The 26,849-nt window shown below is 37.9% G+C and overlaps 1 protein-coding gene across 3 annotated transcripts in view; it reads left to right on the forward strand.

The window, feature by feature from the left end:
- The window catches only part of ARHGAP6 (Rho GTPase activating protein 6), a 640,778-nt gene extending 615,724 nt beyond the window's left edge, over positions 1-25,054 (forward strand). For 2 of the 3 annotated variants that reach the window (XM_063457838.1, XM_063457856.1), the window contains exons 11-13: positions 12,492-12,751; positions 18,633-18,722; positions 20,600-25,054. In XM_063457838.1, the coding sequence (XP_063313908.1) occupies positions 12,492-12,751; positions 18,633-18,722; positions 20,600-21,279 (1,030 nt within the window). In that variant the 3' untranslated portion in view covers positions 21,280-25,054. The remainder of the gene's footprint in view (positions 1-12,491; positions 12,752-18,632; positions 18,723-20,599) is intronic. The other variant, XM_063457847.1, reaches the window with a different exon arrangement.
- The last annotated feature ends 1,795 nt before the right edge of the window (positions 25,055-26,849 follow it).

The following is a 26,849-nucleotide window of genomic DNA, read 5'->3' on the forward strand; positions in this document are numbered from 1 at the left end:
TCGGAGTCAAAGAGAACACCTAATCAGCGAGCCCGCGTGGTGGAGCTGATGGTAGCACCGTTGACTTGGAGGGAGACAGACACAGGAGTAACAACACTTCAGGGAGGAAATACCAGAATTTCAGTTTTGGTCAAGTTTAGTTTAAGGAAGTGGGCAGCCATCCAGTCAGAAACAGCAGAGAGGCAGTCAGAGACACTAGTCAAGAGGGACGGGGAGAGATCAGGAGAGGACAGGTAGATTTGCGTGTCATCTGCATAGAAATGATATTGGAAGCCAAAGGAGCTAATGAGTTTACCAAGGGAGGCAGTATAGATGGAGAACAGTAGGGGACCAAGGACTGAACCTTGGGGGACACCAACAGAGAGGAGTTGGGGAGAAGAAGCAGAGCCAGAGAAAGAAACGATGAAAGAGCGCTGGGAGAGGTAGGAGGAGCACCAGGAGAGAGCAATATCTTGTAGACCGATATTGCGGAGGATGAGAAGAAGCTGTTGATGATCAACAGTGTCAAAAGCCGCAGACAGGTCAAGGGGAATTAGGATAGAGTAGTGACCACGAGATTTTGCAGTGAGTAGATCATTGGATACTTTGGTCAGTGCTGTTTCCACAGAGTGCTTAGTGCGGAAACCAGACTGAAGCGGGTCTAGCAGAGAGTTGGACTCAAGGAAGTCTGTCAATCTTGCATACACAATTCTTTCAAGGATCTTGGATGCAAAAGGCAGTAGCGAGATAGGACGATAGTTGGATGGGGAGTTAGGGTCAAGATTGGGCTTCTTTAGAATTGGGCAACATGGCAACCCACTGTGGACCACAGAGGAAGCAACGGCAGGCATATTCAGAAAGGAGGTATGTCTGTTTTGCAATAATCTGAGCTTAAAGACAACCACGCTAGCCAGTTGTCACGGTCTTACCTTGGTTGGAGTCTGAAGTGCAGAGATGTATGCTCCTTTGCAGATAAACACAAACCCTTGCAGAAAAACACAACCCACGGTAACCAGGTAAGAATCTGTGCACAGGGGCTTAGACAGGAACAATAACCGGGTATGAGGAAACAGACAAGGGCAAATCCAGAAGAGTAGTCAGGCATGGTTCCAAAGGTCAGGGCAGGCAGCAAACAGGCAATAACGAAAATTCCAGAAGCAGGGGCCACAAACCAAATCAGTCTTAGGCAACAGGAAACAACAAACTGACACTGCCCTCAGGTGGACTGGATAATGATCCCAGCCCCCTAGTGCTGCAGGTAATGCCGAGTAAACAAGGTCAGATCCACAGGTGCTGAAGTGGCTTAGAGGCAGGAACGCAGGCTTTGGATGCAAAAGGACTCAGGTTCAAATCCCCTGTCTGGCTCTGTGGGTCGACCACACCTGTATGGCACGGTAAGAACTGTGACATCAGTTGACAAAGTACAGTACATGATGCTTTCCTCTGGCAAAAATAGCTTTAGGTGGTTTTGCCTGGCAAAAATAGTTGTAAATGGTCTTGCCACAATTTCCAAGATTTGCCTAGAATATGTTAGGAGATCCAGGTGTGTTGGGAAGCATGAGTTCCACAGATGTAAGTAGGGCATGACTTGAGAAACAGACCAATTTTTAAAAATGGCCACATTAGCATAGATAAGTACTATTATGTCAAACAATGCAATTTTTCGTAGTAATTGTGTGTGAGAGAGCGATATTTATAAATATATCTATCTATCTATCTAACAGCTGTGCCTATGTAAAGGAGAACATAGAATATTGGCATACATTGGAGTAAACATAACAATTTGCCAGTGATTAAGTCACACAACTGTGTGAACAGAGTTCATATAATGGGCAGAATAAGCAAGACCTCCACTTGTGCCTCAGGGAACTCTTGGCTAAAATGGCTGAATGAATAAATGAATAGTAAGTCATTTAGAATGGGTGACCTTATGAAAGTAAATTAAATTGTGGTGTTAAGATGTTCTAGAAGAACAAAAAAAAAAGATGGATATTATGGATGGAAATGGCTCTTAGAATATGGCTGATGTAACAGTAAGGAGGGTGTATTCAGATAGAAATCTGGGCATAAAGCCAAAGCACAGGGTCAAGAACTGAATTCTTAGTAAAGAAACATATAAACTGGGAAAAGGCATTTTCTGTGGAAAGGATTAAAACTAAAGAAATCTATTAGATATATTACTAGAGAAATACTACATATGCTTATCCCATTGTGATTTTTATAATTTATAATTTAGGATATGGTATGATGAAAGAAATAAAATATGTGTTAATATCATACATACAGTACTTGAGCTACATTGTCTAATTTTACAGCCTTGGAAAGCATTACTTTGCATTAAATGTAAAAACATTTAGAACTAGAAGTTGTCCCATTAACTCCATGTAATTAAGGGTACCAAGTAATGATATTGATTAATTTTCACTTTAGAATGTATTCAGCACAACACATCATTAGCAACTCTGTAGCAACCTGTGATTGTTCTACAGCATTCAGTGAGTGAACCCAGCAGGTATGTTTGATATTTGCAGGACACAGTGACACCTGTTGCAGAGTTTCCTTTAAACTGCAATCTCTAATAGGGGAAAGTACATGATGTGCAACACCGTCCCACAATCATCCATGCACAATATATTTAAAGGAGCACTATAGGGTCAGGAACACAAACAAATTCCTGACTCTATAGTGTTAAAATCACCATCTAGCCCCCCTGGCTCCCTCTTGCCTCCCTAAATATAGTACAATCTTACTTGTAATCAAGTCTGAAGATGCTGCCTCTGCCTGTGAACTGTTTCTGTCTGCTGACATCAGGGCCGGAGTGGGTAGAAAATTTGGCCCGGGCATTTTTATATTACAGCAGCCTACTTGAAAGGGGGCAGGCCAGATAGGGTGTGTTTTGTCATCACCAATGACAAGCACGCCCCATCACAAAGTGAGCATGTTGGTTCAATGTGTGTGAGGGTGCTGTGAGTGTCAGGGTGCAGTGTGTGTGTGTGAGTGAGGGTGCTGTGGGTGTTAGGGGTGCAGTGTGTGTGTGTGTGAGTGAGTGTCCTCCGAGTGTTAGGGGTGCAGTTTGTGTGTGTGTGTGAGTGAGGGTGCTATGAGTGTTAGGGGTGCAGTGTGTGTGTGAGTGAGGGTGCTGTGAGTGTCAGGGGTGCAGTGTGTGTGTGAGTGAGAGTGCTGTGAGTGATTATATCCCCGCTCCCGTCTTACCTTTAGCCTGGGAGGGGAGCTCCTGCTGCTGCTTTCATCCCCGGTGGTCCTAGTGGTGAGTGAGCTCTAGCCTGTGGGGCTAGAGTTCACTCTCGCGAGACCCAGAGCGTTGCCATGGCAATGCTCGCGAAACTCGCGAAAGGAACCGCCGGCCGCAATATACTGCATGTGGGCTGGTGAGGGAGATCTTTGACCATTGGAATGCAGCAGGGCCGATGCTCGGATAGTTCTGGTGACTATGGCGTCCCTTTAAGCAGAGAAATAAAACCGATGGGGATTTTAGTGACAAACTTGGGACAATCCAGGAAGAATTTGCCTGTGAGAATCTATAGTCCACTAGTTAGGTTATATTTTCATAAGGATGATCCAAGTTAAGGTAATGTCAATTCAAAAGAAAGTTAACCATATGTCTAAATCTAGTTCCACATCATTCGCTTAGTGGTATTTGAGTTACACTACCAGCTTACAATTCACAAATAACTGTGCACTCTATTTTTTTAATTTTTTTTTCAAAGGTAATTTGTAAACTGAACATGTGACCATCTTATCAGTCAACTGACAATGACCTGCAAAATATATTTGCTAAAAATATATTCTTGTGATTTGACTGACGTGCAGAATTTTTAACAAACTAATAGTAGAAGAAAATGTGCCAGATGTAAAAGATTTGTGAGTTTTTTAGCTTGCCTACTGTATAAAATTTTGGGAGGACTTTAAAGCTGAAGGAAATACAAATAAAACTAGATTTGGTTAATACTGCTTTGTATTAAAATTATATTCAAGTTGCATGTAAAAATGCAAACTATCATTATTATAGGACTCTATCTGGATCTGTGGATTTGTGTTTACATAGACACACTAAGCATGGATTTCATCAGGTTTTCCTTTTCCTGGCAGGGGTGGAATGATGTTCCTCCAGAGTGGTCTAGTAATAGGAGAGGATGTCAATGCATTAGATTACACAAACTCAATAGTCTTCTCCCCTTGTCAATAGAAAAAGAAGAGAGCCAGGATAATATGTCATATTCCAACATTGTGCACAATTAAGTTATCAATGGGGCTGATGTGACTCTGTTGGATTCTTATGACTCCAAGGCTTGATATAGGCATACACCAAAGCTACGATTTGTAACGTGCTCCAGGTTTTTATATCTATCATTATTCAATTATAAGTATCGGGTCCTATTGTTACAAAAGCAAACAGAGACTTAAGTAGCCTGTGTGATTATAAATAAAAGTATTCTGCCTAGACTATTATTGGAAAGAGATGCTAGAGGAAAATAAGCTGTAATTTATATCTGAGTTCATCGTTATTACAGAGGATTTGAGTTTTTCCTTCCTTCCTGTCATCCATCTGTCTAAGAGGCTCATTCATGTGTCACTATTTTCCTGAACCACGTAATATTAAGGCATGAAGTTCACTCTTCTAGGTGCTGTTTTGGCTTCCTTCCTATTGTTACTTAATGAAAGCCTGTCCTGTTATTCACCACATTGCTTACTCAGGTCTGATTATTGTCAGATCTCTAAGTGCTCCAGGAAGACCCATGATGTCACTGTCCAGGTTATTTAATCACATACATAAACAAATCTCTGCACGGTAGCTTCCCTGAGTACTAACATTTGCCTCCAATTTATATTTAGTTTTTGCGGCTTGGGGGGAGTAGCTACAGACAAAGTGGGTTAAATCAATTATATAGTTCATTCTTTACACTTTAAAGAACACTTCATACTTTCAGATATCCCTCTCATACATCCTTAGATAAGATCCCCTTGGATAATAAGGGAAACCATGCAGGTGTACCTAGCTTTACAGCTTGCTTGAATTTCCAGGGATCATAACGTCTGTGTGCTGCTTCCATATGTCGATGCTGGATTGTGATTAAAGATGACATGTAGCCAAATGATGTGTTTCATGGGAGTGGTGGTAAGAGTTATTATGTTGTGTTCAGTTTTGTGGTGTTCTTGCTTAGGTACAAATGAGAACATCAAATTTGTATGAGGGTACCACAGCAGTATAGCTGGAATAAACCTAGCACAGCAAAGAATTCACAGTGACGGCTAAAAAATGGTGCCCTTACTATTTATGGCTATGAACTAAATCTAGATTTTCACTGACTCCATATAATATATACTGGAATAAACCTAGCAAAGCGAAGAATTCACAGTGACAGCTAACAAATGGTGCCTTTACTATTTATGGCTATAAACTAAATCTAGCTTTTCACTGACTCCATATAATAGTATACTATAGGTATTGGCTTGGCTAGAGTTTGCACTAACAACGTAAAAATGGGAGTATTATTTTTATATGATGACATATTAACATGGATGCATATCTTCTGACACATGTTCTTCTTCAGTGTCACATTTGCAGTATCACATTTTTGTAAAATACCTTGAGATACAGAAAATCTGTGAAAACGGCATCTAATAGCAAGTAGGTGTGTGCACATCAAAATAATTTAGTTTATCCGAATCAGTTCAGCTATAAAAAAATTGTTTAACGTCAATGTGTCAAACTAATTGAAACTTAATATTATCTATATATTTTGCTAAAAGGTGCATTTTAAAAATATTTTTTTGTTAAATATATTACATATAAAAATAGATTTATTTTTTTACTGCACCTCCTTCTTTCCCTCTTTTTTTTTTATCTGGGAATAAAATCAACATTTCTATTTTGGTTTATTAGTGATTCGTCCCATGTAGTGTTTCGGAATTGCGGAATTTGGACAAATCACCGATTGTGCATTTTATGTGCACAGCAAATGACCTAAGTGGCAGATTTTTGTTGTTCTTCAGTAAATTCCATCAGAAACCACAGTGTACCAATTTCATGTGTTTTACTTTTTTATGGGCAATTATACCTGTATCTTATCTCAACCCTCTACAAACATTGAGGCATCAATTTACTGTCACACGACTAATTGGTATAATTTATAACACCATCAACTCTAAATTATTTACGCAAAAAAAAAAATACAATGCCTGCGTTTGCTATTCATGTGCCTACGGCATACAATAAGCCTTTCACCATGTACAATATTCATACATTTTAATATAATATAAAATATATCAACAGGTTGGTTAAATGCAATTTCACAAAATGAGTCACAACACCCACATGCAGTTAATGTCACGAGCACTACAAAACTGAATAACCTGCTTGGAAGCTCACAATGAATCATAGCCATCAATAATGTTGTGCAGCATTTATCACATCGTGTTGTATAAAAATAGTCAGTTTATTGTGATCCAAGCTTTGTTTCCTTTTTTTCCTTCAAGAAATTACATTTTAATACGTGTTCTGTAAAAAAAACAAAAACAAAAAACCATTCAGTAATATTCTTTATGTTGTTTTCTTAACGTGTCATAAATACATTTACTTTGCTTATTCTACTCTTCTTCTGACATCTCTCCTGAACACACTCGGGGTTATTTACTAAAATGTAAATTGTTGGGAATTCAAAGTAAATTTACTATTTTAGGCCAAAATTGTGAAAGTGAAAATACTTACAAGGTCTTTCCAGTTTCCATATTGTGACCTAAAATGTGATATTCACTTTGAATTAGTAACTCTCCACACTTTAGCTAGGATAGGCAACCTTCGGCACTCGAGTTATTGGATCAGTTTATACCATCGGGACCTTTCAAATAGTAAAAAAAAAAAAAAAAAAAAAAAAGTCCAGATGTGTAGTTTCAGAAGTTGCATTCATGGTCAGCTAGGCAAGTCACCTACATCAAAGTGCTTACTGGTGATGTTTAAGAAATGCTCAAGCACCATAACCACTACCTGGTGCTAAGAGTGCCCTGTGCCTTCCAACGGTCAGTAGTCAAAGTGTTTGAGAATTGTTTAATAACTTACCTAGGGCTTCTGCTAAGCCCTGCCATACAGGGCCAGTTTATTGGCCGAGGCACCTTCCTTCTTGGACCATTCAGTTCTTCGTGAGGCAGAGAATGTGATGGTGGACCCAGTGGACCCCAAGAAACTTGTCAAACTATTCTTAAATGGTTTGACTATTTACCTTGGAGTGGGTATCAGGGAACTCCTGGTAGCTCACTGTAGTGGTTATGGTGCTTGGAGTGTTCCTTTAAGTTTTAGTGGCTCTCCAAAGCTTAGAATCTTTCAATTATTTGTCAGCATCTCCTGCTTAAAGTTCACACAACAAATGAACAGTTTAACCTTCAGAGTCAAGTAAAAAATAAATAATTAAAATATAGATTTTTTTAAAAAAAAATATTTTACATTTTAAAATGTTTAAAACATTTTAAATTTGAAAGATAATTAACTAGAGTATATTTAATTAGATTTACAGTATTTAATACACTATATACATACATACATTGGCGCAATGGTTATTTATGTGGTGACTGGTCAGGGCTTGCAAGCCAGCTGCCACATTAAAAAGTTTAAAAAATAAATCAATACATAAAAATCCTATATATATATTGCTATAATGGAGATACATCCATATGCCAGAACCTGCCATGCATCAGGAGGGGGCGTCTCTTGTAAATGTTTAAAAAATAATGACTGGGCAGCAACGCAGTTGTGGCTTCTTAATCCCTTAAAGGAACACTATAGTCACCTAAATTACTTTAACTAAATAAAGCAGTTTTAGTGTATCGGTCATTCTCCTGCAATTTCACTGCTCAATTCACTGTCATTTAGGAGTTAAATCACTTTGTTTCTGTTTATGCAGCCCTAGCCACACCTCCCCTGGCTATGATTGACACAGCCTGCATGAAAAAAAAAAACAGATTTCACTTTCAAACAGATGTAATTTACCTTAAATAATTGTATCTCAATCTCTGAATTGAACTTTAATCACATACAGGAGACTCTTGCAGGGTCTAGCAAGCTATTAACATAGCAGGAGATAAGAAAATCTTAATTAACCCCTTAAGGACCAAACTTCTGGAATAAAAGGGAATAATGACATGTCACACATGTCATGTGTCCTTAAGGGGTTAAACAGAACTTGCAATAAAGAAAGCCTAAACAGGGCTCTCTTTACAGGAAGTGTTTATGGAAGGCTGTGCAAGTCACATGCAGGGAGGTGTGACTAGGGTTCATAAACAAAGGGATTCAACTCCTAAATGGCAGAGGATTGAGCAGTGAGGCTGCAGGGGCATGTTCTATACATCAAAACTGCTTCATTAAGCTAAAGTTGTTCAGGTGACTATAGAGTCCCTTTAAGGACACAACTTCTGGAATAAAAGGGAATCATGACGGAATATTTCTGTCATGTGTCCTTAAGGTGTTAAATAATGCAGAAGGGCATTATATTGGCATTCCACCCCCCTTTCTTATAATTAACTAGGTCTCCCCTTGATTATTATTATAGCCCCACCCATTGCCCTTGGGTGGGGGCCGGGGTTATATACAAGGTTTCCCCCATTATTATTAATATTAAAGGGCGCCACCCATTGCCTGGATTTGCAGAATACAGAGGGTTTTGCCTTATTCCGTACAGGGCCATTCGGACTTTAGTGAAGAGCCCCATTAGTCTTTGGTTTTACCCTGATACCTGATGTTCCAATTTTCCAACAGCTTTCCCAGCTGTCAGCCTATATCTCTGCCTTCATTTCCATAACTGATTTACTCCACTGTATTGTTACAAGAAATGTCTTCCTCTCCCACTGTGTGATATTACTGGCATGCAGCCCTCATTTGCGCTGTGTTTTGTATCTCCTCTTTACCACTTTACTGCATTCCTCTACATATTCTGCAAGCAATTAACTCTGATCGCCGAGCATGATTGGCTTTTTTCTATAGCCTTTATTTCCATTGCGTGCTAAATCTGTGGTTGTGCAGCACGCCTCGGTTTGTGTTTGAGTAAGAAATTGTTTTAATTTACTTTTGCTCAAACTTGTTCATTTTTGCAGAAATAAATATTTCTGTCTCTGGGCATATCTGGGCTTTTTAAAATCTCACTACAAGTGGTAAAGAAAACATCTGCATCGGATCATGCGGTGAACAATTATGTGCTTGTAGGGGACAACTATTGGATTGTTTTTTGTCATCAAGATTACTTTTAACTATGATTTTAACTATTTAATCTTTACATCTTTCTTGTATGGAAAACCTATATAAGTAACATATTTTTGCTGAGTTATTCATTACAGTATACATTGCCAATTTTTTTTTATTGCATTTCAAATGTTAGACCAAAATAGACAATTAAAATATTCTCAAAAATTGAGTTTGACATTTTCTTTGAATTCTTAGCAATGTATACATTATTGAATAACTTTGAAATGTTCGATACAGCATGTATTTAAAATGGTAGCACTTGTCAGCTTTTGCCATGCATTCCCTTTGATATTATACTATGCAATAGTAGATGGATAGATTTTTTTTTTTTTTACCCATAGTTTTCTAATATAGTCATGCAGCCTTTTATTGCACTTTTATTTCTACGCTGAGGAAGTAATTCTCAAGCCAGTGTGCATCTACTTCATCAACTTACTGCATATAAGTGTTCATAAAAGCCCTAAGCAACTACAGTACTGATATCTACCCCCATGTATGGGCATATGAGTGCTAATATGGTTATACAAAACACAAAATTTGCTATTAGGAGTCTACATATTGCTATTCAGTAATGCATGTATTATATATGTATAAACATTTTATATAATAGTAACCTGTTCTATAATGCAAATACGATATGTGTATAAACATTCTAAAATAGTAACTTTGAACTAGTCAAGTTAAGATTTTTGTTACACTGTCTAGTTTTAAATAAATAGTACTCACACACCCCCTAGTGAAATTTCTTAGAATCAACTTGCTCAGGGTAAATTGTATACATGTGTATACATTTGTTGCATTCACCCTTAACCCCTTAAGGACCAAACTTCTGGAATAAAAGGGAATCATTACATGTCACACATGTCATGTGTCCTTAAGGGGTTAAACAAATTGATTCTTTTGACATATTTATCGATTCGTCTGAAAATCTTCCACAGGGCTAAAATTATTTTTTTTGTTTAAAGGAACACTAAAATCACCAGAACAACTACAGCTTAATGTAGTTGTTCTGGTGAGTATAGTCAGTCCTTGCAGTCTTGTTTATGTAAACACAGCCTTTTCAGATAAAAGGCAGCGTTTACAGTCTAGGAAAACCTCTAGTGGCCAGTCCTCAGACGGCCACTAAACGTGCTTCCTGGGTAAGTGCTGCACGGCATTGAGATGCTGATCTTTCCCCATAAAGATGCATGGACTCAATGCATCTCTATGAGGATATGCTGATTGGCCACGACAGTGTTTGGCTCTGTGACCCGCCTCCTTGGCTGAGATCAGAAGAATTGACAATCTTAGCCAATCCAATGCTTTTCCTATGATCTCAGCCAAGTAGGTGGATCAGGGGCAGGGCCAGACATGAAGAGCCATGCGCGGCGCTGGAAGAAGCTGAGTAAATACAATGTGTATTGTTACCAATGTCAAACCAAGAAATAGGGATTTGTTTGTCATAAAATATTTAAAGGAAGGCAATTTCTGCATTAAACGCAGGTAGAGATGTCACGATTATAGCTTACTCCATTACATCTTGAAGGATCATGATAATATTAGGAATTGTCATTAAGTAAAGTATATCAGTTTTCAGCATTGACAATTAAATGCAGATTATCTCCTTCTTGAAAATTATGTTTTACACTTCTAAATATGACCATTTTTCAAGGTTATGTCTTTATTCAGCTGCAGTTATCCTCTGGTTTATTTAGATAACAAATTAATTTGTCTGGATCAGCATCAGAAATGAGCACAACTTGTTAAAATATACTTTTTAAATCATTTATTCACAAAAAAAATCCATAGATTTAAATGGTAATTTCTGTAGAAAAAAAATATTTTGAAAGGTTTTTCTAACAGATCTGATGTTGATCCAAACCAATTAAATCCCTTCTCTTGTCCTGTCTCTTACTGAAAATGTAATCTCTCCCTTTCCTCTGGTGTATTTTCTTGCTCTCTTCAAGCATGTAACCATAACTCTAATCCTGAAAAAAAAGCCAATATAAACTCCCATCAAACTATTGCCATGTCTCCCTATTACAGTTTGCCTATTACAAGGTGCCAGTGATTTAATTGCTGAAAAATCCAAAGGTCACCAGTCTCTTCTAATTTTATTGACCTTTAAGATGCTTTTTTTGACTATCGAGAACTTTTTTTTGCCATTCATAGCTTGGTCTACATGATTCCCTTCCTACCTCTTCAAGTACTTTTTCAGTGTGTTACTTTTTCTGGTGCATTCTGCCCTCCACAGCGTCTCTCTGTCAGTGTCCCCCATGGTTCTGTTTTTAGAACCATGAGGGTTCTCAATACATAAAGTGCATTTCAAATGTAAAGCCATAGTAAAGTTGAAATGGTAGCATAGCTGACTTGCAAACATTTTCCAGTCCAGCTATTATGGCTATAACTTTAAAATTCACTTTGAAATCTCACTTTAGTGAATAACCCTATTGGCTTCTTTGGTTTCGTGTATCACTTGTATGTTAGCGACATACAGATATACCTGTCTTCTCCTGATCCTATTCCTTCCCTCTTAAATTGTATATCCAACTGCTTTTTGCTATTGCAAACTGATTGGTTGATTTATTTTTCCAAAACAAACCTTGTTCCATCTTCCCTCCTTGAAGCACTACTACTCCATATTGCTTTCTATACAGGTCACTGGTACTACTATCAACTATCCCACAGGCTTCTGCTTTGGCTTTCTCTTTAATTGGACGAGAATGTCAGATCCCGTGAATAAATAAACTGTCACTTTCATATTATGAACAAAGCTTGCATCTTCCTCTACCTAACACGAGATGTAGCTATGGTGCTTGTCCATGCCACTGTTATCTTCCATCTTGACTATTGCATCCAGCTTCTCACTGGTCTGACTCATTTCCAGCTTTTCTTTTCAGTAATGAATGCTGCAGCCAGGCTTATTTTCCTCTCTTCTCGCTTCTCACACATCTCTCCCTTATCAATCGTTACATTGACATCTTATAAACGTTAGTTTTATTTAAAAACCTGGTGCTTACTTACAAATCATTTCAGAACCCTAAACCTATCTACCTATCCTCACTATTTAAATAAGCACGGCCCTCCTGGCCCCCTGACCACTGTTTACTATGTTTCTAAACCTCAGTTTTGGTAATAATGCCATAACTAAAAAAATGTGAAAAGGTAATGGCTAATACAAATATTCAGCAAATCAATCAATAATTGCTATTGCATTGTGCAATTAATCAGTTCCAATAAAATTCATGTAAAGTGACAGACTATTTCTTCTGTGTGCTGCTAGGAGTCCGGAGTTGTTAAGATCGGAACGTTCTTTCTCCATTGAAGGAAGACACTCATCTACAGACTCAAACAAAGCTTCCAGTGGCGATGTTTCTCCATATGATAATAACTCACCAGTTTTATCTGAGCGATCTGCTATTTCAAGGCAAGAAGACTTGGCAAATGCAGAGAGACAGTTTAGAGCTCCTGAACATCATACAATAGTTGGTCAATTACTTTCAAAAACAAGAGAACATGCTTCAGCACAATGGTGTACAAAAGGTATTTCAATTACTGAATTGATAAATATGTGAATTAATAAATATTCTTTTAAAATGAATATTCAGAGTAGATTTTTTTTAGAAACTTCTTCAAAGCACTGTATAGCTAATGCATTAAAATATAATATGGAATTAATAAAAAAATAAAAAAAGGTTTACATTAGCATTACCCCTTTTCTGATATTGGCTGAAATAAGTAACTGGCTGTGTCCTCACATTCAATAATACGTGCTCATGAATCACGACGCATGTAAATTTATGCTGACTTGTGCATTGTTTTCCTCTAGTGATAGCAAAGGGAACTAATTATGCACTGTCAGTATACTGTATTGATTTTTAGGGACAAACAACAGACTATATAGGATTAACCATACACTCACTATACACTGACCATCCACAACATTAATGCCACTGACAGGTGAAGTGAATAGAATTGATTATATTGTTACAACGGCACTTGTCAAGGAGTGGGATATATTAGGCAGGAAGTGAAGTCAGTTCTTGAATTTCATGTGTTGGAAGCAGGAAAAATGGGCAAGCAAAAAATCTGAGTGGCGTTGACAAGGGCCAAAAAGTGCTGATGTCACGGCTTACCTTGGTGGGAGTCCAGTGTGCAGAGATATGCTCACCCTTGCAATTAAACACAGGCCAAGGCGGTCAGGGAAGAACTCACCTGGCCTGTGAGTCTGTGCACGGGGGCTGTTCAGGATAACCAGGTCAAAGTACAGACAAGGATTAGAGCAGGAGAATAGTCGTGGGTAAACCAGTGGTCAGAGGATGCCAGAATTCAGGATAAACAAGAACAAAGCCCAGGTCAGAAGCCGAAAACCAACAGGACAACAGGAACTCGAAATAACAGGAACCAAAGTCAATGAACTGACACTGCCCTCTGGGAGAGGCAGTGTTATATACCTGGCTTACGGCCATCAGCTTCAGGTGTGCGAGAATATTGGAGCAGCCACAGATAACGGCCAGCCCCCAGTGCTGGATACAAGGCAAGATTGGACTATGGGCAATACTAGAACTGTAAGGTGGCTCTGAGGAGAAACAACAGGCCCAGGACCGCAAAGTACCCAGGTTCAAATCCCTTGTTGGGCACTTCTGGGGCGACCTCGTCTTGCAGTCTGGATGTCGCGGCGAGAACCGTGACAGATGACTTGACAACTGGGTCAGAGCACATCCAAAACAGCAAGTCTTATGGGGTGTTCCCGATACGCAGTGATTAGTACCAACCAAAATTGGTGCAAGGGAGGACAACTTGTGGACATCTTCAGGGTCATGGGTGCCCAAGGCTCATTGATGCATGAGGGAGCAAAGACTATCCCATCTGGCCCAGTCACACAGAAGAGTGTACTACTGTAGCTTAAAAAGCATAAAAATGTAATGCTTGCTGTGATAGAGAGGTGTCAGAACACACAGTGCATCTCAATTTGCTCTGTATGGAGCTGCATAGCCGCTGGCCACTGACCGGTCCGCTCTGCAAAGTTTGTTCAGGAATGATTTGAGGAATATGACAAAGAGTTCAAGGTGTTGCCTTGGCCTTCAAATTCCTCAGATCTCAATCAGATTGAACATCTGTGTACATAAAGGAAATCAACACAGTAAAGGAGGAGACTATATTTAAAAGAAGAAAAACCACGACAACAAGAGCACATAGTCTTAAACTAGAGGGGCAAAGGTTTAAAAATAATATCAGGAAGTATTACTTTACTGAGAGGGTAGTGAATGCATGGAATAGCCTTTCAGCTAAGGTGGTAGAAGTTAACACAGTGTGGGAGTTTAAGCATGCGTGGGATAGGCATAAGGCTAAGGTTATCCTAGACTAAAGATAAGGCCAGGGACTAATGAAAGTAGAAAATTTGAAAATTGGGCAGACTAGATGGGCCGAATGATTCTTATCTGCCATCACATTCTATGTTTCTATGTGCTGGAACAACAAATCCGATCCATGTAGGTCTTAGATCACAACTTGCAAGACTTAAAGGGTCTGCTGCAAATGTCTTAGTGCCAAATACTACAGGACAAGTCCATGCCTCGATAAATCAGAGTTGTTGGCAGAAGGGTAGGGAACTATATAATATTAGGCATGCAGTTTTAATGTTGTGGTTGATCAGTGTAACTCCATGGGCAATACAAAAATAAAGGCAGGGTGGGGCAACAGCAGATAAGGGTAGAAGCTGTTAACATTATTTTAAGTTTTTTGACTATCCAGGTGGCTTCAAAATAAGATTCATAAAAAAGAAAAAAGAAAAAAAAACAAGCACACACATTTTGGTATTATCGGCATGTGCTACAATTAAGAGAAAGCTTAAAACAAAATGCTACAATAATTCAGCAGCACTGCATCATTGCTGTAGCAACATGATTATATATAAAGAGACCGTGTAGCACCCTAGGGTGCCATAGAGTGTATGAGAAGTGATTGTATTCTGATTTTGGATTCTATAGATGGCATAAATGGTTTAACACATTTTATCCCTGTATTCATCGGTTTCCAAATGCCTACTTTTAAAATCTGAAAATGTGTATATTTATATTTGCAGTTTTTTTATTTTAAAGTAATTGTTGAGTTTAACCCCTCTGAGTTATTAAACATGCAATCTGGTTAGTGAATTCTGGTTAATGCTGTGGAAAAGGTGGGGGTACTTAGCAATACAAAACATAACAATAGGAGATTATTCCTTTTTAAACTAAATAACGCTGCATGAATCCAGGTGATGTCCAGTCTCCTGGGCACTATTAGGGTTAATAATGTTAGGGCTTAACCCCTTTTAGATAAATGGGTCCTAGTCTTCTTGGCCCAATTATTGAAAAGAGTCAAAAGGACCCAGGAGAACCCATGTTTCCTAATAGAGATCATCTCAAGCCCTGCACTCATTTCTCTATTCTCTCTCTCCTGCTCAAACCCAATCTCATCCTAGACCCCGCTCATATAAAACCCATTCACACCTCCTATCACTTTCTCTCCTCCTACTTCTAGCAGCTGGTGATGTCTCACCCAACCCGGGGCCCTTCACCTTGTCTGCTCACACTAAGACAACCAGAAACCGCACAAACCTCATCACAATACCCTGCAGTTTAACCTCCTTTACCAACATTTACCTTTCAACCTATCCTCCCTGCCCCTGCCCTTTCCTTTCCTTCCTTTGAAGTCCACGTCCTCCCCCCCCCCCCTGCCCCCCCTGTCATCCTAGACTATTAATTGAACAATATTCTCCCTGGCTACCCCACCTTCTCTCCTCTAGTACTCCCTCCCTCATACTTGGGGACTTTAACATCCCAATCAACAACCTCAACTGCCCTGATGCCTCCCGTCTGCTCTCTGTAACCTCCTCCTTTGGCCTCATGCAGTTGTCTACTTCAGCAACTCATACATCAGGAAACACTCTTTACCTCATCTTCACCAATATCTGTACCACCTCTAATCTCTTCACTGTTCCATTTCCTTTGTCTGACCACCATCTGCTAACATTTGACATCAGCATACCCCGTACCCAAATTTCACCACCCTCAACTCTCCAATCTCGGAGAAACCTCAACTGGCTTGATCTCCAGCTTTTCTCCACCAAACTCCAAACTCTCCTTTTACCCATCTCAAATCTAAGTTGCCCTAATTCTGCAACCTCACACTACAACTCTCTCCTCTCAACTCTACATCATGGCACCTCCTATAATAAAACGCAGCAAGCGCCCCCAATTACAACCCTGGCACACCAAGCAGACCTGTTACCTCCAAAAATGTTCTAGAACTGCTGAACACTGCTGGAGAAAGTCTCGCTTTGCACCTGACTTCCTCCACTATAAATGTATGCTGCGCTCCTACAGCCTGGCTCTTTCCGCTGCAAAAGTAAATTACTTTAACACCCTCATAAATACACTGTCCCATCATGCCAAACACCTATTTCACACTTTTGATGCTCTTCTTCGCCCTTCTACCCCCCCACCTTGTCCACAACAAACGTTGCATCTCACTTCACTGAGATCTCTACAATCAGAGAATAGATCTCTAATTTCTCTCCTTTCCCTGCCAACACATCACCCAACCCCACTCCCTCCACCATTCTACACTAATTCGCACCAGCTACAGCAGAAGAGGTTTCTTCTCTGCTCCGGTCCTCCCCCCCCACCACCTGTTCTCTCGATCCTCTTCCCTCGTATCTCATCTGCACTTTGTCTCCCTCTCTTGCTCTTCCTGTCACTATAATTTTCAATCTCTCCTTTTCCTCAGGCACATTTCCCTCACCCTTCAAACATGCAACTGTAACACCAATTCTGAAATAGCCCAGCCTTGACCCCAACTCCCCATCCAACTACCGCCCTATCTCGCTACTGTCATTTGCCTCCAAGATCCTCAAGAGAGTTGTGTACACCAGGCTGACTGACTTTCTGGAATCCAACTCTCTGCTTGACCTCCTTCAGTCTGGATTCCGCGCTGGTCATTCTGTCGAAACGGCTGTGACCAAAGTATCCAACAATTTAATTGCTGCTAAATCTCGCAGCCATTACTCTTTTCTTAATTTTCCTTGATCTTTCTGCTGCCTTTGACACTGTTGATCATCAACAGCTTCTTCACATTCTCCGTAGTTTTGGTCTACGGGATACTGCTCTCTCCTGGTGCTCCTCCTACCCAGCGCTCTTTCAGTGTTTCTTTCTCTGACTCTGCCTCTTCCCCACAACCACTCTCTGTCGGCATCCCCCAAGGTCCTGACCTTGGTCCCCTACTGTTCTCTATCTATACTGCCTCCCTTGGTAAACTCATCAGCTTCTTTGGCTTCTGTTATCATTTCTATGCAGATGACACGCAAATCTACCTGTCCTCTCCTGATTTCTCTCCGCCCATATTGACTTGTGTCTCTGACTGCCTCTCTGAAATTTCCAACTGGATGGCTGCTCACTTTCTTAAACTCAACCTGTCAAAAAAAAAAAAACTTCTGGTCTTTCCCCCCTCAAGTGTTACTACTCCCGTGTCTGTCTTTCTCCAAGTCAATGGCGCTACCATCACCTCTACCTCGCAGGCTCACTGCCTGGGTGTTCTTTTTGACTCCAACCTCTCCTTCACCCCTCATGTACAATCAATCACCAAATTCTGTTGCTTCCATCTCAAAAACATAGCACGCATCCGCCCCTATTTAACACCAGATGCGGCTAAGGTGCTGGTCCATGCTGTTGTTCTCTCTCGCCTTGACTACTGCAATGCCCTTCTCAGTGGTCTTACGTGTTCCCAGTTTGCACTGTTGCAATCTATAATGAATGTGGCAGTGAGGCTCATTTTCCTGTCCGCTCGCACCTCTCACGCCTCCCCGCTCTGTCAGTTCCACCTCTAATGCTTGCCTCCAAGATTTCTCCAGGGCTGCACCTCTTCTGTGGAACTCCCTTCCCTTCTCTGTAAGACTTTCACCCAGTCTCCACTCATTCAAAAAATTATTAAAAACTCACTTCTTCAAGAGAGCATATTTTTCATTTTGCACTAGTGTCCTTACATAGTCAGACTATGTAGAGTGTGTTGTGCGTTTTGTTCACTGTCCCACTTGGACTTTTAAATAGTATTTATTAAACTATTAGTTTTAATTTTTGGACCATCTATTGATTTATGTTGTCCCTCCATCTTTTTCTTCTTCTTCCTTTGCCAACTCTCACCGGGGTTACCCCCCATAAGGAGGGCCACAACACTTTGGCTCCATTTCTCCCCCCCCCCCTTTTTTTTCTTTTTCAGTCTTTTAGATTGTTTTGCAGCAAAACTTACACCAGTTTGCAAATAGCAAATTTGGTATAACTTTGAGAAAACCAAAAAAGCCAGCCAGGCTCTATGAAATCAAACATAAATAAAATGTACTTTTACCAAGTAGTATTCTTAACTATATTGAAAAAAAATTTATTTTTAGCAGATGTTCCAGAGGATACTATCCACATATGGGGTACCTGGCATTCAACATTGAAGTCCACATCCAAAGAACAAGTAACGGCAGATACAGGTATACATTTTTCTTAAATACTTAAGCCAATTTTTTATTTATTTTTTATCAGAATTTATTTGTGCATCTGTATTAAACAGACCACAACTTGTGCTACTCATTTGTAATTCTGTTAAATAGTTTGGGTAATAAAAATGAAAAGAAAATTGTAGTTTAGACTTCCCGTGTGCATATAAGACATTTAGTGTAAACATACAGTAATATTGGTATCCAAACAGCTCAATTGTGGAAATTACAGACTTTTTTCTCACAACCTTGGATGCTGTGTTCGGGGATTTGGTGGATGGGGCCAGATCTGAGATAAAGACATGCTTAAGCATGCCCAGAGTCCGGTCGTTGTTTCTTTGCAAGAACATTTCATGATCTGTTCAGGAAATGTTAAAATTAAATAATGAATGGGATGCCATTGTTAAAATATTTCAGTCAAGTTATGTGCAGCAAGATTGATATGTTTTGTTTCATTTTACTAACAATTAAAAAAATAATTTTCTATAAACATTCATATACCATTTTTTGTCTGAGCATAAAATATCAGTCAAGTTGCTTAATTGTAATCTTAATTGGCAGTGCACTTGAAAACACAGTAGGACAAAATCTCTATCAAGACAATTTTCAGCTTTAAAAACATGTTTTTAAATACTGCATTCCTCTAACTAGACCTTTTACATAGTATTGTTTTTTCAATGCAAACAATAAAGTAGGTTAATAATTAAAGAAGCATTTTTTTTCACTATTGGTATACTTTTGTAAACATGCCTAACTGTTAATCAGCGATATCAACGGAAAAACATGTTGTTTAGGGTGATGATTCTTAAAACAGTCCTTAAAGAACAACAAATATCCAGACTCTGGATTACCTAGTTCAACTGTAATAGAATTATTAATAAAACAAGGATCAGTGGTGGTTTTTGAGGACTCACTGAATAAATACTGAGTTCCACCCACATTATTTTGATCAGACTTCCTAACCATTATTTATTTTTTTGTGTGGTGGTCCTCCCCATTTAACATTTGAACAAAATGGGCTTAGGGATGGTAGTAACTGAATAATGATTTCAGATGACTTGAGTTTACGTATGACTGGCTGGCTATATCATCAGTGACTTGCACTGGCCTCTAGTGGATGAAAAAAAGCACTGAAGCAAGTAAACTGCTCACACATTTATTACATAAAAGAGAAGGCAAACGTATATCTCTACATGACTTTATTGTAGTTTTTTTTTTACTGACAATTAAAAATATAATTTTCTATAAACATTCATATGCCATTGTTTGTCTGAGCATAAAACATCAGTCAATTAGGTTAATTGTAATCTTAATTGGCAGTGCACTTGAAAACACAGTACTGCAAAAGCTCTATCAAGATAATTTGCAGCTTTAAAAACATTTAAATACTGTATCCTTCTAACTAGACACCCCTTCACATATTATTGCTTTTTCAATGCAAACAATAAAATGGGTTAACAATTAAAGATAGATGAAAGCAAGTGATTAAACCATATTCTTTTCATTATTGGTATACTTTTCCTCAGGAATATCAATGGAAAATCGTGATATTTAGGGTGATGATTCTTAAAACAGTCCTTAAAGAACAGCAAAGATCCAGACTCTGGATTACCTAGTTCTACTGTACTATAATTATTGATAAAACCAGGATCAGTGGTGGTTTTTGAGGACTCTCCGAATAAACACTGATTTACACCTAATAAATACAAAGATTAATCTTACATTTCAGAGCATATTCCTGTGAGAATTGTATTGTTCAGTCAAATCTAAATACATACTGTTGCAACTATGAAACTAAGTCACGTGTGAAGTTTGTATATATATAGCAAATAATTGTTGCTTAATGAAATATGTTTCCATGTCTTCAAAAGGTTCTTATGGCAACATATATGAAAGTACCAACTTACAACAAGGACAACACTCTCTTTCCCAAGGCATGTTGGGACAGAATTGGTCATCCTGCAAGAACTCACCAACAGAATTAGACAACGGGAAGTCAAATATACGAAGGACACATACTTCTACTGCTGTTCCTGAATTTCGGTCTCACATTCCAGTCTCACGTTTTTGCAGCACTCCAACAGAGATGGGCAAACGAAGCCTGGATCCCTTCACGAAATGTGAGTCCCACTTCACCTCAGGCAGCGTAGAAGATATTACTAAGGAAGAGACCTTGTTGCCCTGTGTTCATAGTAAACTTGCACCTTTAAGACATTCAGATATTAGTAAAAATGATGCAAGGCTTCCACCACCCTACCCTGGCTCAACAAAGCAAGGTTCAACTCAAACTCATCGATCACCACCAGTATTTTCAGCGGATCAGGCCCTATGGAAGTTGCCACGGCCAGAGACAGCTGATGGAACATCAGTGGTAAGGACTGCATCCACTGAACAGTCTGTTCAAAATAGACAGACTTCATTGAAAAGTCCAAGCAACAGTACTAACAACTTAGCTGAACAAGACTGGCAGGAATGGCAAAGGGAAAGGTGTCAAATTTGGAAGCTCTTATCTGCAGATAATCCTGACACTCTTCCAGAAACATTAGTATGATAGATAAGATATAGACAGAATAAGATGGGCACACGCTCTGAAGTGTGCTTATGGACTAAAAGTACAGAAGAAAAATACAAACTTGCTGAAAATTTTGAACTTTTTTATTTTTTTTTTACACATTTTTAAATTTGATTTTAAAAATTGCAATGGTTGTGGAACCTTTTTTCTTGCAGTCATGCGCATATATCACTGCCAATTAACTATTTTGTCTATATAACTTCAGTCTGGGACCTTGCCATTAAATATTCAGTCATGTATGATAAGGAAAAAAGCCAAATATACAGTTCATTGGCTGCTTCATGGAATCTGTACACATACATTCCCTATGATTGTATCTTCTACAGTGGTTTAGTATATGAAACTTTAATGGCACATACAGAAAATAAATGAAACAATCAAAATAGCTTTTTATCTTCACTGCACTTTGCCATGATAATCGTTAAAATGTTGTAAAATATGCACAAGCTGGTTTATGTGCCTTGAAACATTTTTATTTTTGGAAAGGAGTTTGAAAAATCCTTTTTATGTTGCTTTGCAAAGACAAAAAAAAATGCTAAACAAAATGTGGTTAACATTGCATTCTGAAAAAAATGTATTCCTTTGTGAATCTTTGTCTAGGAGAAAGGATACATATTTTATGTACTTTTAATTGTTGTGATTACAGAAGAATTTATTGAGCATAACAGGTTTTAGATCAAGCTGAGCTGGCTACATCTAAACAGCTTGGACAGTCCCTTTACTCTATTTAGTTATTTCAGTGCTGCATTTATCAACTTGAAATGCATGTATGGTCTATGCAACACTCGTAATTAAGGAAAATGAGACATAAGTGAAGCTGGACAGACAACTAGAGCATGGTATTAGAATGGCTTGATGAACATGACACCCAGTTTCATCTATATTTGCCCAAGTTACCTGTGTGCTGCCAATTCTACCATTGTCTTCCCCCACTGTTTATTTTAATATTTAATTCTCTTGAAGGGGCATAATGGTAGAATTTACCCGTAAGGTTATCTTGGATGTAGAGCCAGCCCTAGTTAAGGTATTGTATACATTATATGTATTTAACATTTATAAAATTACACATGTATATTTATCCCTTATTGTTTCCAATCAATAAACTGGGACTACAGTAAAATATAAGGTAAAATATACATTTAATTTTAAATTTGTATCTCCCACAAAAAAGAAAAGATAAAAAAAAAAGAAAAGATCTTATGTTGAAATATATACAATAATTGGAATATAACTACATTTGAAAAATTTTGGTATAAATGACTCACATATTCAAGTAAAAAAATTACCAAAAATACAGTTTAAAATAAAACATTCAAACTGTGCCAAAGATTTGAGAAAGTCGATTGTATTGGAAGTATGTGAGATGGTCAACTTATTAGTTGAAACATGCGTGTTTTTTATAAATGTAATTGTAGGTCAGTATTTTCAAGAATGTGGCTGGGTGTTTTTTTTATACATGTTAGTGTTACCAACAGGACAATTGCAATATTGTAGTGGTTTTATATCTGTAAATGTATATTTTATCTGGATATTTAATAAAAAGAGGAGCATACTTATTTTATGGCATTGCTTAGATGTGGTAGGTACCACGACTAAAGAAGCTTGGCGCATTATACCCAATGTATCTTTCGTGGTTAGGCTATTGTATAAGGTGTTTGCATGCAGAATATTTAAAATCTGCAATAAATGCCAACAAATGTAATATATAAATATGTTTATAATGTCTTGCTTATGTACATATATAAATACATATGTTTCATATAGTACAGTGTTATGCAGGTACTTAATCATAGGTTACACTAATTATTCAAAAACTGACCAATTTCAATAGAAAGGGATTCTGATTTGGCACATTTGTGAACTGTCTATCTGGTTATTTTATGATGACGTGACCCAGGACATCTAAATGTTACAATTTCAAATCTAATTATTTCTTTTTTTTAAATCAGGGATTTAAAACCAAATATTGAGACCTAAGAGCACTGAGTTACTATAAGTAAATGATAAAGATGATTGTACTGTATATTGACTAACATTCCGTGATAACAGGTATTAAAAGCAAAATCTTCTTGCAAGAACCTTACAGTTCACCACAACTGCATTGAGTATGTTCTAAGAATCTTAGGAAGGGTATGTTCAAAATGATAGTGTAACATTGCTTAGATGGGGACTGTAAACCAGTAAGAAACAGTATCTGGGATTTTACAGCCTGTAAAATATAAATAATATAATGCAATGCCCATGTTCTTTTTGTCAGAGGAAGCTATGGGCTGTCCAAATATTCAACAGAGCTGCTAGATTGATACTCTTTTCTCTCCTATTGCATTCATCCTCCATATTGCATTACAGAACCTTGAGAGAAATGATATTCGCTAAACAGTGGGTCGTGTTAAGGTGACAGGTTGGAAATTATAGGTAAACATTGCTGTACTAGAGATTTGTTCAACTCTGCTGTTTTAATTTCAACCCACAAATGTTGTGAATTTCTTTCTTAAGAGATCTCGGTTTACAAGGAAATATTGCAGTCTGAGATCTGGCCCTCAAAGGCATAACACAGCATGAGAAGCAAAAAATATGTCACAGAATAACATTTTACAGCAGAATAGTTCATGTTGGATAACATTTATTGTGCCCCTGTATCTGTGACTACTAACATTTGTTACTGTTGAGAGTCATATATAAAAATGGTTTAATGAAAAAGTAGGATGTTTGCAATATAAATACCAAATAGATTCAAATGTTTCCCATGTTTTAACTACCTTTTATTCTTATACTACCCTGCCATCCATGTGAAACAGTTGCAACTATGCTACATTTTGTTCCAATGTATAAAGCCAGTAAGTTTTACAGCTATATCCAAATTATACAGGGAAAACGGCAAACATATGACCAAATGAATTATGATTTGTTTTAGACGCTTCATTCTTTATACATAATTCCCACAGTATGCAAGAGCAGAATGACTATCCTTGGTTTATGTGCCAGTGTACTTACTATCCATTCCAATAAACCATGTTGGCTACATTATGTTGCACATTACACATGTTCTCTCTGATTATCCATGGACATTTTATGAAGACTCTGAAATGTTAGTGCTAGAAGTAAATCCTGTATATATATAACACCAAGAGTCTGCAAGACTTGGAACTGCTGTTTAGTGGATGAGTGAGTGTGCTGGATCTTGTATGACACACACACACACACACACACACACTGATAGAAAGATAGTAATAAATATCACGGCAAAACTAAATAAATATATACGGTGAAATGTAGCCATACACCCATCATAATGTATGGGCTCATAGCCTAAAAGGTTTATTGAATTCTATAATTTTATTAATAGGATCTGGCTTTCCTACATATGTATTTAAAATATACATACACCATCTTATAAAAAGGATTGGAGAGCAGTTACAACATAACATATTAAAAGGATTCAAACCTGAGCAAACCATTATATTATTTCCAACCAATAAACTGGAACTACAGTATCCAAATCAAAACATCCCACACTTAAATTCTAATTTTATACCATATTTATGCAATCCTCTCTCTGTCACCAGAAGTTTTGTCACGTATACAAACTGGCAAGTTCTTATTCTTAAAGGCACTCTTCTATTTTCACAGTTTGCATGCACAAGACTGTGTAATTAGAAACATGAATGCTTTAGTGCATGCCAGCAAAAATACTATTTGGGCTATTCACTAAGCTGCAACTTGTGGAGAATTGCCAAGGGAATAGAAATAGTATACTTACATATCCTTGCATAACCTTACATATCCTTGCATAACCTTACATATCCTTGCATGGATCATTTTTCCAGTTGAGCTATGTTGGGCTAAAATTTGCCATTCCCTTGGTATTTTCCATAATGTTAGTTGGAATGAATAACACTACATTTAGAAAGCAGTTATGGAGGTATAACAAAACAGAAAAATAGGATATTTGTTAGAAGTGTTGACTAAAAGGGATATAGCACTAGAGTAACATGTTCTATAAATATTTTCAGTTGAATAAAATGATGGTACACACACTACAGTGAGACACACGTGTCAGTAGATCAATAATAAAATAATTTATTTTACAGGTTCTGGCTGCTACATTCTACAGCCTTTTCATTTTTAGATGGACCTGTGTGCTAATGCTAGTCTGGTACCGATCAAAGGTCCATTCCAAGCACTAGACCTATGCTTTTTATCTAGATTATGGTGCAAGGAGAACAATAACCCTGTCTAACAACAGAGAAGTCCACAACAGCAGTAGTTTGCAAAAATCATGGCAGCTATATGCCAAGCCTCTTGTTAAATCATCTATTTAAACATTCAAATAAGCATTGATTTCAGTCTTAAGTATCTCTTCAAAGACAGACAATGTTATTCACTATAGTGTGAAATGTTAGGATTTCTCAATGCATTGAAATGGAATTTAAAATTTTAGGCCAAAGTATCCAAGCTGAAAACACAAATGACTTGGAAAAATGTTTCCAGTTTGGCCACTTTGTGTTCATTTTGAATTCCTGATAATGAACACTTTCGGAAATAAGATTGCCAAATGCACCAGTTAACATGAAACAACAAAGCACTCCATGCTAAATATGTAGGCTATGCAGCATACTAAAGCCAAAATATTTCAAAAGGGCATGCTTGGGCAGGCCGTTTATTTTATTCAGTGTAAAAAGTTTTACAAAACACTTACACTTACCATTTCAGCGCACTTTAATGGAAATATGTTATATGTATATTTTCCTCACCTTGCTGGGCTTGAACATTCTGATTTTTATGGTATATCTTTGCTTGCTGAATATTCCACTGAGAACAAATTGTGCATTCTTACCAAACAGTTGCATGACTTTGGTCACATGCTATTTGCTATTATTATATTAATGGTAGCCCGGTTTTGTAAAACATGTTTTCCTGGTTCTAACTCAATTTGTGGTGATGCAGACGCTAACTTGGCTGATAAAATTTCTCAGTATGGACATGTACATTGTACCCATTGCAACTGCAAGTGCTTGTGACACAGTGCTGGCCAGCTTGTTTCAGGCCTTCCAAGCAATGAAGTACGTCCACTTGTTTGGTTTGTAAGGGAATATCTGTTGCAAATACGTTTTGAAAATGTTACTAGTATTTAAATATGTCCTTATGCAGCTGTACATAAAAGTTAATGTTGGGCACATGCTAGTAAGCTTTCCATTATACAGTCTACAAATATAAAAAAAATGCTTAATAAAGATGAGTTATGTTTATGATTTTGTGTGCCACATTTTTTAAGACTATATATAATTTTGACTATATATAACTTTGTTTGGTATAGTGATAGTCTAGATATGTTTATCCTTTAAATAAAAGTACAACATGAAAGAATTTGGGTTTAATTAAAGGAATATACAGAACCTGATTCCAGTAGGTGGGACAAATCTGAAGGGAACAATTTTAGGAGAGATATTCACAAAGTACATGCAAAGCCCATTAATATTTGGTATATATGTCTCTCTCACCCGAGCAATAAACTCTTCTCAAGGTATGTAAGGCAATGCGTTAAAAGT

The sequence above is a fragment of the Pelobates fuscus genome, chromosome 1 (assembly GCF_036172605.1).
Source record: "Pelobates fuscus isolate aPelFus1 chromosome 1, aPelFus1.pri, whole genome shotgun sequence".
Classification (NCBI taxonomy): domain Eukaryota; kingdom Metazoa; phylum Chordata; class Amphibia; order Anura; family Pelobatidae; genus Pelobates; species Pelobates fuscus.